General features: G+C 39.2%; 1 protein-coding gene across 1 annotated transcript in view; it reads left to right on the forward strand.

Annotated features, from left to right (window-relative positions):
- Positions 1–14559, forward strand: part of LOC112445032 (integrator complex subunit 6-like) — a 57087-nt gene that overhangs the window by 30373 nt on the left and 12155 nt on the right. Inside the window, 5 exon segments of the mRNA XM_059883672.1 lie at positions 2507–2659; positions 5988–6120; positions 14092–14138; positions 14140–14166; positions 14168–14188. Coding sequence (XP_059739655.1) covers positions 2507–2659; positions 5988–6120; positions 14092–14138; positions 14140–14166; positions 14168–14188 — 381 coding nt within the window.

Genomic DNA, 14559 nt, shown 5'->3' on the forward strand with positions numbered 1-14559 from the left:
TTTTATAATCAAGTGGACTTGAGTTCCTTGGCAGTGTACTTTTTCGGTTCAGTTCAGTTCAGTTGCTCAGTCGTATCTGACTCTTCGCAATCCCATGGACTGCAGCATGCCAGGCCTCCCTGTCCATCACCAACTCCCAGAGTTTACTCAAACTCATGTCCATATGAGTCTGTGAATGCCATCCAACCATCTCATCCTCTGTCGTCCCTTTCTCTCCCCGCTTCAATCTTTCCCAGCATCAGGGTCTTTTCCAGTGAGTCAGTTCTTCTCATCAGGTGGCCAAAGTTATTGGAGTTTCAGCTTCAGCCATCAGTCCTTCCAATGAATATTCAGGACTGATCTCCTTTAGGATGGATTGGTTGGATCTCCTTGCAGTCCAAGGGACTCTTAAGAGTCTTTGAATGATGAGTAATTAAGCAATATTTTAAAAATTATCTTTAAGCAAAGATTTATCTTTTTGTTCACCATATTTGGTGGAACAGGGTTTGATATTGTGGTTGCTCCATGTGAAACCTATTCTCCTTTTCATCCTCCTCCCTCCTCCCAGCCAATATAAAAAGGCCAGAGCAATCCTTGGGGCATCAGGTGTCTCAGTGGCAAAGAATCCACCTGCCAATGCAGGAAACGTGGGTTCAGTCTCTGGGTTCAGAAGATCCCCCAGAGAGGAAATGGCAACCCACTGCAGAATTCTTGTCTGGAAAATACCATGGACAGGGAAGCCTGGCCGACTTCCATGTGACAGTTCATGGAGTCACAGAGTTGTACATGACTTAGTGACTAAACGGCAACAACAATCCTTGCTAGGGGTGGGGCGGAGAAAGAGGCACAAAATGGTCACTGCTTTTCCACTGCCTTCCAGATTCAGCCAATCTATAGTCTATCTAAATTTTAGACATTTCTGACATGAACTGGATTTTTCTCCTGATTGCTATTTTGAGGTTCCTGCATTTTTTTCAGAGGTGCCCATGGAAGGCCAGAATATACGACTGAAGAGCCATCCTCAGTCCCTGCAGTGGGTGAGGCTCCATCTCCTCGTCTGTCCCTCAGGACACTGAGGTGGCATGCTTGTTAAACCTCAGAGCCCAGTTACTCTCAGCTCCTTCAAACCCCAGAGTGAATGTTTTAGTTACAAATCTGCATCATTATTGCTGGTGACGGGGTTTCACTTATGTCTTTTTATAGATTTCAATCTAATAAGTCAGAAATATTCACAAGTTTGATTAAAATTAAAATCAGGGAAAAAAAACAGAATTGAAGAAATTCCAGGTAACTCACATAGCTTGTGTTACTGTTCCTCCAGGTTTTTTTTTTTTCTTTTTTTTTTTTAAATTTTGGCCACATGACAGGGCGTGTGGGATCCTAGTTCCCCAACCAGGGACCGAACCCATGGCCTCCACATTGGAAGTGCAGAGACCCAACCACTCGACCACCAGGGCAGTCCATTTCTCCAGCTTTAAAAGCACATTGGAAGGCTATTTTTCTCAGTCCCCAAAACATCTTGTAGGTTTGTAAATCATAAAGGCAAATTAGCATGTTTTTCCCTTTTATAAAGAAAAGGAGATGTTTTATCATATTCACATCAGCCTTACAGATCTCTGAGCAAGAGTACACAGAGCCACGTCTCACTCTTGACCTTGTGACTTGTCCTGTCTCTTTCTCTCTCCGTTTGCCCTTGCTGCCACCATTTCTCTCACTGGTGCTCTCCATCCCCACAAGCTAAACCCGTTAATAAAATGACTGCTCCATCAGTCTGCTCTGGTACCCCAGGTACACGGGCCTTTCAGCCCAGCCAAGAGCATCCCCATCTCTAGCTGTTCAGTAAGTGTTTGGGTGTGAGAAATGCTATAAAAATTCAGCTGCAAAGAAAATTTCAGCTAGGCCCTGGAGTTGTGACAGGCTCATTTTCAGTCTCTGTCTTGCCTTTTCCATTCCTTTATAATTGTTCATCTTGCTTGTTAGTGGCTCCAGCTCTGTCATTACCTCATTTGAAAGCTTCATGAATTTCCTCTTTCCTAGCAGTTTCTGACTTATCTGAAACCTTACATACAAAGTAGTGAAGGGAAGATAGTCCTTGAATGTCACAAAGTGGATCTGAATTTCCGGGTTCTTAATATTCAAGGCAGTTTTATTTTTTACTTCCCTAAAACTGTAGTTATGAGTGTTATAATTTACCTTTCTTCTTCCCAATGCCAAGTAGATGGTAGAGCGAAAGAATCTGAGTCCCCTCTGCCATTGATGACACTTAGAGCTCAAGAGCCATCTTTTCGCAAAACAGCCCATCTATATATCTCAGCGATGGTTTAACAAAACATGAAAGAGTTGCATGTAACTATGGCTGATTCTTGTTGATGTATGACAGAAAACCACAAAATTCTGTAAAGCAATTATCCTTCAATTAAATTGTTTTTAAAAATGAATGACCAATAAGGACTTAAAAGAGCTTCAGAGTTGTCAGATATATCAACTGTCTTGATAACAGATTGTATTTTCCCCTCTTGTTTTTTAGCCTCCACGAACATCTCATCCTATTGTGAGGTTCTCCTGTATAGATTGTGAGCCAATGGTAATAGACAAACTTCCCTTTGACAAATATGAACTTGAACCTTCACCCTTAACTCAGTACATCCTGGAACGAAAGTCGCCCCATACTTGCTGGCAGGTACTTCCCCTTTGTTGTTAGCCAAATGTCTGGAACCACTCAGAGATCTGGGAATTGTTTAAAGAACTTTCAAAGGTTAATCTGGGAATAGTTGGGCTGAGTCTATTAATAATGTTTCTCACAAATGCTATCAAGTAAGCAACATGGCTAAGCAAATAACTTCAGGCTGAAGTTAGCCTACCATACACATTGCCATTTAAGGAACCTGATGAAACCTACATATTTGGAGGACTCCCCTGAAGCCTATCCAGGGACCCCAGGTTAAAGGCTGTGGCTATGGCTTCTGCAGCTGAAGCAATGTTCTCAGTCCTTATTGTGAACTTGACAGATTGGACAAAGGTTTTTTGTTTTGTTTTGTTTTTTTGGTCAAACCACATGACTTGCAGGATCTTAGTTCCCCAACCAGGGATCAAACTCACGCCCTCTGCAGTAAAAATGTAGAGCCCTAACCACTGGACTGCCAGGGAATTCCCAGTACAAGACATTTTTGACAAACAAAACAAAACAAAAACATAAACCTGAAATACTTTATGTATTAGTGTAATGTAATCAAGCTCTTCTTGTAGTTCAAACCACACTGGTGTGTGTGGTATGGATTTTCCTTGGATGAAGGAGATGCATAGGCAGATGTACAACACTGACCCTTCCAAGAGGTACACTTCAGCCAGGAGGGCTTGCTTATTTGTTAATAGACTCACCTTTGGATTTTAATTTGTGAAAATCCATATATGGTATCACAGCTATTTTATTTGAATATAATAAGGAAGTCCTACACTGTAAGAATGTTTGTCTATTTCTAAACTACAGCAATCAGTAATTGTTACATTTTACTTACGCTAGGGACACTTTCAGACCACCATCTGTTTCAACCTACAATGTGAAATCATTGCTACTAGTTGTCTTTAAACTACTTAAATTCTACAAAGATGCTAAAACTGGGTAGACAAAAAGGAACAGGTGTAAAGCAAGGATGTAAAAGTGCAAGAAACAGAGTGATCTCATAAATATAATACTGAGCGAAAGAAGCCAGACATAAAAGATCACATATCATATGATTCAACTTTATATAGTTCAAAAAGATGTAAGATTGCCTTTATTTTGTTCAAAAGTCAGGAGAGTGATTTCTCTTGGGGGTACAGAATGGTGACCAGAAAAAGACACGAAGGGTTTTCTGGTCAGGTTCTATTTCTTGATCCAGGTGCTGATGACACATATACGTTCATTTTTTGAGCATTCATTGAACTGTATACTTATAATTCATGCAATTTTGAATGTATGTTTATATTTCAATAAAAACACCAAAATGTGCTAGAAATGTAGATATAGGGATGAGAGCATGCTAAGTTAAAATCAAGGTAAAAGCTTGAATTTATGAATTGAAAAACATTTTGGAATACAAGCATATAAAATTACAAATTACAGTTTTCCCCCCAAATAAACCCTTTATTCTATATAGCATCTTCCTTGTAAATCTTCTCCAAAGGAACTTAAGAAATCCTGTCCTCGATCCTTGCAGCACCCCTTAAATTTGCCATATGTCTTTCTCTTGCATCTTATGTTACTTTGTTTAGAGTAGTTTAATGCGATGAATTAGTGGGAATGAAAAAGAATAAGATGAACCAGGAGCCAGGAAATTTTGGAAAGTCATAATGGAAACTGGATTCTAACCCCAGCTTTCCCACCAACTATGTGGTTTTTGGACCAGACACTTTCTCTAGACTAGATGATCTCTAATGATCCCTTTGAACCTCCAAATTCTGTGAATCTGCAGGTGATAAAGAATTTGGAAAAAACTCAATGGGCTTACGGGAAGGAAGGAAGGTATGAGGGTGGGAAGGGAGGGAATAAAGACAGAAAGAGAGTGAGCAAGGAACAAAAAAAACAGTGCTTCTCCTTTCAGAAGAGTTATAGGTATGATCCTTGCTGGCTGTAACTTTTTATCCTTTGTGATGATTCCCCTCTTTCTATTATACACACTTAGGAAACAGGAGGAAAATCCAACATGTGGTGAAAGTCGCTCAGTCGTGTCCGATTCTTTGTGCCCCATGGACTGTACAGTCCATGGAATTCTCCAGGCCAGAATACTGGAGTGGGTAGCCTTTCCCTTCTCCAGGGGATCTTCCCAACCCAGAGATGGAACCCAGTTCTCCTGTATTGCAGGCAGATTCTTTACCGGCTGAGCTACCAGGGAAGCCTGGGTCCAACATGTTTTATTACAATTGTCTGTTTCTATTAAGGTTCAGATTAAGAGATGAAATCTAGTAGATGAGTCATGTTTTAACACAATCCATTGTTTTGTGGAGGCATCCATTACATAGGAAAGATTTATTTTAAGCTACAGCTAAGTATAGAAAGAATTCAGTGAACTGGTAGGTGATGTTGCTGGTTGAACAAGAATTAGCAAAGTAAGTGGGTTCTGTTCACCATCAGGATGTGACTTCTGTCTTAAATATCCTGCTGAAGGATGTTAGAAAAGGTAAAGAAAAGGTCTAGGTCCATAAAATTATATACTAATGTCCTGATTTGGCCAAAGAGTGAACATGGAACACAGAGAAATCATGATAGCTAGAGGACTCCAGAATAGCATATCAGGCGAATGGGACCTGAAAATATCATATCAAATCAGGAATAAGGAATAAGATGCTAGTCATATGTAATAAAGATTAATGTTCTCATTTTTATTGAATGTTTGTTCCACCAGGATTATTTACAAGAGAAAATGCCTTCCAGATTGAACCAAAGCATCTCCTTGCTCAATATAATTGTCTCAAAATAATTAGCACCAGTGCCTGGCTTGTAATAGACTCCTCATAAATATTTATTGGATGAAAAATGAATAAATGGGTAGGGAAATGGGGCATCAAAGGGAAGTAGAGCAAGACTTAATAGTAGTTCACATAAGGAGTGTTAGCATAATCCTTTAAATGGGCTTTGTTTTTGTAATTGCATGCTTTAGGCATGGGGCCATGTTCCATTTTCCTAAAGTCTCCACTCTGGTCACCACTTGTTCTTTTGAGAAGTCAATTTGTTTTAATGGCTGGTATCACTTAGTGGTATTTCAGCCTAATTTTCCATTGTGCTAACTAAGTAAATATTTGGGTATTGTTGTTGCAGCCTGTGGTCTCCAAATGGTATTTCATTTACTAACACATTTATAAAAGAATTGCAATCTGAACATTCTATTTTTTGACATAAATATAGAGAAAGCAGTATTCCCATTTTAAAATTACAATTGTGCCAGAGATGCTGGTATAGCATGTTGCTGTGAGTTTGGTTTGACATAAAATCCTTATTGTCATAACTGTATATTACTTCATGATCTTCTCAGGTATTTGTTACTAGCAGTGGAAAATACAATGAACTTGGATATCCATTTGGTTATTTAAAAGCCAGTACGACTTTAACTTGTGTAAACCTCTTTGTGATGCCGTACAACTACCCAGTTTTACTCCCTCTTTTAGGTAAGTCAAGTATGTGCCATTCAGTCATCTTTTCAGTGTGGTGGTAGTTTAGTTGCTAAGTTGGGTCTGACTCTTTGTGACCCTAGGGACTATAACCCACCTCCTCTGTCCATGGAATTTCCCAGGCAAGAATACTGGAGTGGGTTGCCATTCCCTTCTCCAGGGGATCTTCCCTGCCCAGGGATTAAAGCCGGGCCTCCTGCATTGCAGGCAGATTCTTTACCAATGAGCCACCAGGGAAGCCCTTAGTCATCTTTAAAATACAGCAGAAAAGAAAAGTTGATGATGAACTAAGCATTTTAAATGTATCCAAAGAGTAATGGGTGTCAGGATATATAAAAGTCTAAAAACTGATTAAGAAAGATAGAATTGGCATCCTGCTTTCTGTTGTGTTCGTTTTCCTTTTGTTGTTTTTGCATCAGACAGAAAAGACTCTTCACCTGGGAAAGTGGAAGTATTAGTCACTTAGTCCTGTCCGACTCTTTGTGACCCCATGGACTGTAGCCCACCAGGTTCTTCTGTCCATGGGATTCTCCAGGCAAGAACACTGGAGTGGGTTGCCATGCCCTTCTCCTGGGGGTGGGTGTGATTCTTATGCTGCTCTTTGGTTTGCAAGCTCTAGTGTTGTCACCCCTTTTCTTTTCTTTTTTTAATATGTGTGTGTACACACTTCCTTGTTTTCTTTTTGTTTCATTTATTTACATTTATTTTATTTTTGGCTATGCCACAAGGCATGCAAGATCAAACCTGTGGCCCCTGCATCGGAAGTACAGAGTCCTAACCACTGGACGGCCAGGGAATTCCCACTTTTCTCTGGTTTTAAGTGCACTTGGCTTTTGGTAAACTAGTTTGGGCACCCCCAAAATTGATTGTGGTTGACACTTCAAGAATCTGATGGCTTTTTCAGAAAATAGGGCTTCCATGGCATTCCTGGATTGCAGTTAGTTCCTCTACAAAAGAATAGGAAACGCTCTTGAGGCATCTGTTTTAAGCAAGGTAGCAAGTTAAAGTAATAGATACAATAGTGACTTCTGCAGTAACTGCAGTTGTAGAAGCTGTGGTTTCCATGGCAAAATTCTAAAAGGAACAACTCCAGAAGCTGTTACTCAGACATCACTGAAAATGTGTATGGAGATTTTTTTTTCCTCTCATTTAAGGAGCCACGTCTGTTTAGAGTAATATAGTACCGCACAGTATCCTCCTCCTTGTAAAGTTACGAACATTTTTAGTTGCTGAGGTTTCTTAATTTTTGCCAAAAAGGATCAAACTTTACCAAGTTTAATATAGTCATTAAAAGCGTAAGATTTTTTTAGTGCTATAAATAGTCTATGTATCAAATGTCCTGATAAAGCAGTTCTTTTAAATGTTGCAAATGAAGATTAAGAGTGGGTCATCATAAATGATTGTTTTGGCTAGCCTATTTACTTTATTTCTTTGTCTACTCTAAAAATATCCTCTAAGAGGTGATTGTCACTTATATAAAATATAGATTATGTCTTTGATATTAATAATACTACCAATAAAAAGGTATTTTGTGGGTTTATTTACCCTGTCTTATTAAATATACCTTTATGACCTCTGGTTTTCACATCTATAAAATGAAGGATCAAACTAGCTAATCTTCAGTTAAACTGTTAAGAAATATTATTTTTCTGTTTTTTAAGTACACTTTTTATTTTGAGATAATTGTGGATTCACATGCAATGTGTAAGAGATGATAAAAAAGAGACAACACCAAAAGTTGCAGACAACAGAAGCGAAAATAAACACATGGGACTACATTCAAACTTAAAGACCTTTTGTGGATCAAAGGATACAGTAGAGAGCAAAAGGAAACCTATGAAATGGGAAAAAAAATGCCAAATCGTCTACCTGATCATTTGGGGGAGGGCTCTATCCAACCCTGCCTGCTGCTGCTGTTGCTGCTGCTAAGTCACTTCAGTCGTGTCCGACTCTGTGTGACCCCATAGACGGCAGCCCACCAGGCTCCCCCGTCCCTGGGGTTTCTCCAGGCAAGAACACTGGAGTGGGTTGCCATTTCCTTCTCCAATGCATGAAAGTGAAAAGTGAAAGTGAAGTCGCTCAGTCGTGTCCGATTCTTAGCGACCTCATGGACTGCAGCCCACCAGGCTCCTCCGTCCATGGATTTGCCAGGCAAGAGTACTGGAGTGGGGTGCTATTGCTTCTCCCCAACCCTGCCTAGACCATCATTATCCCTTTGCAAACATTCCAAACCAGAAACCCCAGAGGCATCTTGATTTCTTCCCCTTCCCTGATCCCACACATCCATTTGAGGTTCACCTCATTCTGACTCAGTTCGTATTCTTCTCTTTGGCTTCAAATATCCATTTTGAAGACACAGGCTTTTTTATAACCTGCTGTCTTCCAAGGAGCATACACCCTTTGAGGCTGAGGTCCTTGTGCCCTTGAATCCCTTAAGTGGGTTTCATGTTGAGGTTCTGCAATAGTTTCCAGCCATACTTCTGCCATTACTTCGCTTTCTGGGTTGCGTGGTTTCCATAGAGATTTGGAGTCTGAACTGTAGGGTATAGCTGCCCTGATAATGAATCCTGGCTCTGCTGTTTGTTTGTTAGCTTCATGACCCTGGTTAAGATACTTAACCTCTATGTGCCTCAACTATTTCATCTATAAAGTGGGGATAATAATAGTACCTACCTGAAAGGGATTTCATTGGTGTTAAATGAATTGTGTTTAGTCGCTCAGTCATGTCTGACTCTCTGCGATCCCATGGACTATAGCCCACCAAGGCTCCTCTGTCCATGGAATTCTCCAGGGCAAGACACACTGGAGTGGGTAGCCATTCCCTTCTCCAGGGGACCCTTCCTGACCCATGGATTGAATTCATTGTGTCCCAGCAGTTGCAGGCAGATTTCTTTAACTGTAGACTGAGCCACCAGGGTAAGCCCTTAATACAGTTAACTTTGCATTGAACTTACCTTGGCAAAAACCTAAGTGTTCATTAACGGCGTTCAGTCATTATTTGGGTGATTAATATTACTGTTCTCATCCTATTAATGGTTATCTAATTTGTTATCTTGAGTTAGCTTCGTTGAAAGTCCCTTGATTATTTCCATTAAATGATAATTATAATTTTAATTATATATAAGGATATAATATAAAGATTATAGAACAGTTTTGTAGTTTTAGTAGGCAGTTCAGTTTCAGTTCAGTCGTGCGGTCATGTCCGACTCTTTGCAACCCCATGAACTGCAGCACACCAGGCCTCCCTGTCCATCACCAACTCCGAGAGTTTACTCAAATTCATGTCCATTGAGTTGGTGATGCCATCCAACCATCTCATCCTCTTCTCCTCCTGCCCTCAATCTTTCCCAGCATCAGGGTCTTTTCCAATGAGGCAGCTCTTCGCATGAGGTGGCCAAAGTATTGGAGTTTCAGCTTTAGCATCATGTTCCTTCCAAGAACACCCAGGACTGATCTTCAGAATGGACTGGTTGGATCTCCTCGCAGTCCAAGGGACTCTCAAGAGTCTTCTCCAACACCACACTTCAAAAGCATCAATTCTTTGGTGCTCAGCTTTCTTTATAGTTCAACTCTCACATCCATAAATGACTACTGGAAAAACCATAGCCTTGATGAGACGGACCTTTGTTGGCAAATTAATGTCTCTACTTTTTAATATGCTGTCTGCTGCTGCTGCTGCTAAGTCACTTCAGTCGTGTCTGACTCTGTGTGACCCCATAGACGGCAGCCTACCAGGCTCCCCGTCCCTGGAATTCTCCAGGCAAGAATACTGGAGTGGGTTGCCATTTCCTTCTCCAGTGCATGAAGGTGAAAAGTGAAAGTGAAGTCGTGCAGTCGTGTCCAACTCTTTGCGACCCCATGGACTGCAGCCTACCAGGCTCCTCCATCCATGGGATTTTCCAGGCAAGAGTACTGGAGTGGGGTGCCATCGCCTTCTCTGATTATGCTGTCTAGGTTGGTCATAACTTTTCTTCCAAGGAGTAAGCGTCTTTTAATTTCATGGGTGCAGTCACCATGTGCAGTGATTTTGGAGCCCCAAAAAATAAAGTCAGCCACCGTTTCCACTGTTTCCCCACCTATTTGCCATGAAGTGATGGGACCGGATGCCATGATCTTAGTTTTCTGAATGTTGAACTTTAAGCCAACTTTTTCACTCTCCTCTTTCACTTTCATCAAGAGGCTTTTGAGTTCCTCTTCACTTTCTGCCATAAGGGTGGTGTCATCTGCATATCTGAGGTTATTGATCTTTCTCCCAGCAATCTTGATTCCAGCTTGTGTTTCTTCCAGCCCAGCGTATCTCATGATGTACTCTGCATATAAGTTAAATAAGCAGGGTGACAATATACAGCTTTGACGTAGTCCTTTTCCTATTTGGAACCAGCCTGTTGTTCCATGTCCAGTTCTGACTGTTGCTTCCTGACCTGCATACAGATTTCTCAAGAGGCAGATCAGGTGGTCTGGTATTCCCATCTCTTTCAGAATTTTCCACAGTTTATTGTGATCCACACAGTCAAAGGCTTTGGCATAGTCAATAAAGCATAAATAGATGTTTTTCCGGAACTCTCTTGCTTTTTCCATGATCCAGCGAATGTTGGCAATTTGATCTCTGGTTCCTCTGCCTTCTCTAAAACCAGCTTGAACATCTGGAAGTTTACGGTTCACATATTGCTGAAGCCTGGCTTGGAGAATTTTGAGCGTTACTTTACTAGCATGTGAGATGAGTGCGATTGTGCAGTAGTTTAAGCATTTTTTGGCATTTCCTTTCCTTGGGATTAAAATGAAAACTGACCTTTTCCAGTCCTGTGGCCACTGCTGAGTTTTCCAAATTTTCTGACGTATTGAGTACAGCACGCACTTTTAGGATTTGAGATAGCTCAACTGGGATTCCATCACCAGGGCATTTAGTAAAAAGTCGTGAATTTAAGTCATGTACACTTTGATGTCTGGAACATCCCTGTGGTTCTGCAGAGTACAATAACTGTCCATAAAAGTGACCCCTGTTTCCTGTTTATTAATTAAAGATTTTCATCAAAAGTATTTAAGAAAAGTTTAATTATTTAAGCACCAAAATTTACCTGGGTGAGGCTTAATTGGATCAATGAGCTACCATAAGAATCATGTCAGTAGGGTGGTAACCGGATTATTACAGATGGAAAGATTCTCTCTCAATTGAGAAATTAGGAATTTTTTTTTCTATTGAGGGTCATTAACTAAAGCATTTGTAGCAACTTGTCTTTTTGTCCTCTTCTTAAATATGCCACATTCAGTCACTTATTTTGAAAAAATTAAGAACTGGGAACTTGTGTAAAGAATAAAGTTCATCTCCATCTTAAGACCAGTTATTATTAGGAAGAGGAAAAGAGAATAATTGGAAAAGGATAATTTGATATTTATTTATCACTATATATCCAGTGCTTTTCAGTTTATGCTATTTATAAATTTTGGATATTGTTTTCACATCCATAATCTAGTTACTCAGAACAATCCTATGGGGTAAGGTGATGATCATTAAACTCATTTTATGGATGAAATGGAGGCACAAAATGGTGAAGTGATTTCCTGAAGCTCACTGAGCTAAGTACATAGCATGTGTCTGAGCTTGGACTCAAACCCCACCTTTTTGGAGCTGGAAATGGGGAGAAAGGAACTGGAAGAGAAAATATCTGTAGTTTTTGAGGTGCTGAGAGTGTCGTTTTACTCTTCTTCCACACTCTCACCTCCTCATCTTTCGAATGTGGATGAGCTAATTGTTCATGGTATCTTTACCACTCTGCAGACTCCAAGTGAATAGAAATCTAATACCATGGAAATCATTTTCTGAGCAGCAAAGATAGTGACTAAAGCAGTGTAAGCTTCCCTGGTGGCTCAGATGGTAAAGCGTCTGCCTGCAATGCGGGAGAACTGGGTTCGATCCCTGGGTTGGGAAGAAGATCCTCTGGAGAAGGAAATGGCAACCCACTCCAGTACTGTTGCCTGGAAAATTCTATGGACGGAAGAGCCTGGTAGGCTACAGTCTATGGGGTCACAAAAGCAGTGTCACCCTAACTGCTCTCTACCCTTGACCTAGTCAGTGGAAGATTTTCTTCCTCTCACCCCCATTAAAAAATAAATCCAACAAGAAATAACTAGACTAAATTAGCTCCTGGGTAGAATCATTGTAATTGGCATTGTTAGAAATATTAAGACTATTATTGACTCTCATTATCTAATCTATTTATACTAAATGTCTCTTCAGTCTGGTGGTATTTAAATTTGTCAGTTTCCAAAATCTGCCAAATTCCCCACAGACTTCACACAAAGACATGGTATAACAGGATACTTCTACGGTCTATCATTCCTTTCTGTCAAGATGTGAATGGTCTTTAAGGACCTGCATGCTGCAATGAGCCAGAAATCTCTTCAGATCTTTTTCCCTTTGTTCTTTCCACCCTGTACCAAAAGAAGAAAAGACCTACGTTTTATGGCTTTGTAAATTCATTTAAATTAGCTTCAGCAGGAGTGAATAATTTACTATAGCAGTAAAAGGAAGAAAATATGTAGTTGCCTTTCTTAACCAGAGTAATTCATAATTTCAAAGAATACCCCTATTTGTAGAGAAATTATGCATACAGCATAGAAATGGTTTTGTTCCTAGAAGTAAAGCATTTGTTTTTTGGATAAAAGCCAATTAAACCTGAAGAAACAATATAGAGAATGAATTTATAATATCTTTGCTATTTATAATAAGTGTAGCAGGTTCATGTTTGTTGATGTCTGGGGATATCAACTTTGAATTATTATATTAAAAATTTCTTACCCTTGGAAGGAAATAATGAGACATTTTGGGAATTTTTCATGTAGTGTACATAATGCATTTAAGTTATTTAAATTATTAAATTTGAGTGTGAAAATATAGGGAATATCTGCTTATTTAAAGAATATCTTTAGTTCTATTAATAATGCACATGATATTTAAGAACCATATTTATTGAGGTATAATTGACATTCTGTTAGCTTCAGGTGTGCAATATTGATGCAATAGTTGTATATATTTGTGCAATAATGATGCAATATTTGTATATATTGCAAAATGATCATCACAATAAATCTACTTAATATCTGTCACTGTACATAGTTCCAGTTTTTTTCTTGTGATGAAAAAATTAAGATTTACTTTCTTAGTAACTTTCAAATATGCAATACAGTGTAGTTAACTATAATCATGCTGTACATTACATCCCCATGACTTATTTCTCTTATAACTGGAAGTCTGTATTTAAACCCCTTCAAGCATTTCAACCCCTCCACCCCTCACCTCAGGCAACTACCAATCTGTTCTCTGTGTCTATGAGTTTGTTTTGTTGTTGTTTTAACATTCTCTATTTTAAAAAAATAAAGAAATATTCTAGCAACCAGTGACCATAGATTCATCCTTAGGTGAAAATTACTACAGTAGAATTACCAATACATAAGAGGCCAGAAGGGCTTCCCTGGTGGCTCAGTGATAAAGAATCTGCCTGCCAGTGCATGAGATGCAGGTTTGATCCCTGGGTTGGAAGGATCCCCTGCAGGAGGGCATGGCAACCCACTCCAGTATTTTTGCCTGGGAAACCCCTGAACAGAGGAGCATGGAGGGCTACAGTCCATGGGGTTGCAAAAGAATCAGACACGACTTGGCAACTAAACAACAAGAGGTCAGAGAAATATTTCACATAAATCAGAGTCAGTGTTTTAATATTATGCTATGTGGCTTCACAGATGAAAGATAAATATGTAACCTGAGAATTTATATCATTTTCTAGAAAATTACTATATATAATTTTGGTACACAATACCCCCCAAATCAAATAAACTCGAATGAAATAGTCATCTAATGTACTTGAAACTAGAAATTTCTAGGGAATGGTATAATAGATGTGTGTTGCTTGATTTAGATCTTGGAATTTAGAACTGGAATAATGTAATATTTTCTTGGATTTTCTCTTGCAGATGACTTGTTTAAAGTTCACAAGCTTAAGCCAAATCTGAAGTGGCGGACAGGCTTTTGACAGCTACTTAAAAACTCCTGCCTCCATACTACTTATTAGTATGTATTTCTGTATATATATATATGTATTAACTCTATCCATGATGATTCCTGTCACAAAAAAATGTCAATGAATCAAAAACTTCACCCCTGAAATAAGATTTTCTTAATTTATAAATTTGAGTCGCCATTGTCTTTTCAAATTATGCCTAAGAGCCTGGAGATGTCAGGGCGGCACAAAAGAGAACTGCTTATTTTATTTCCTTTAACTGCCATGGTTATTGTTATAAAAACACATCTAATATTTCTCTTATAAAAATTAACTTTATGATATTATAATTTTGGAATTTAAGAAAAATGAATTGGATTCATGTATTATATTAGCCTCCCTTTTTAACTCTAGAAATTCGAAGTATGGGGTTTTCCTCTGG

Source organism: Bos taurus, chromosome X (genome assembly GCF_002263795.3).
Source record: "Bos taurus isolate L1 Dominette 01449 registration number 42190680 breed Hereford chromosome X, ARS-UCD2.0, whole genome shotgun sequence".
Lineage (NCBI taxonomy): Eukaryota > Metazoa > Chordata > Mammalia > Artiodactyla > Bovidae > Bos > Bos taurus.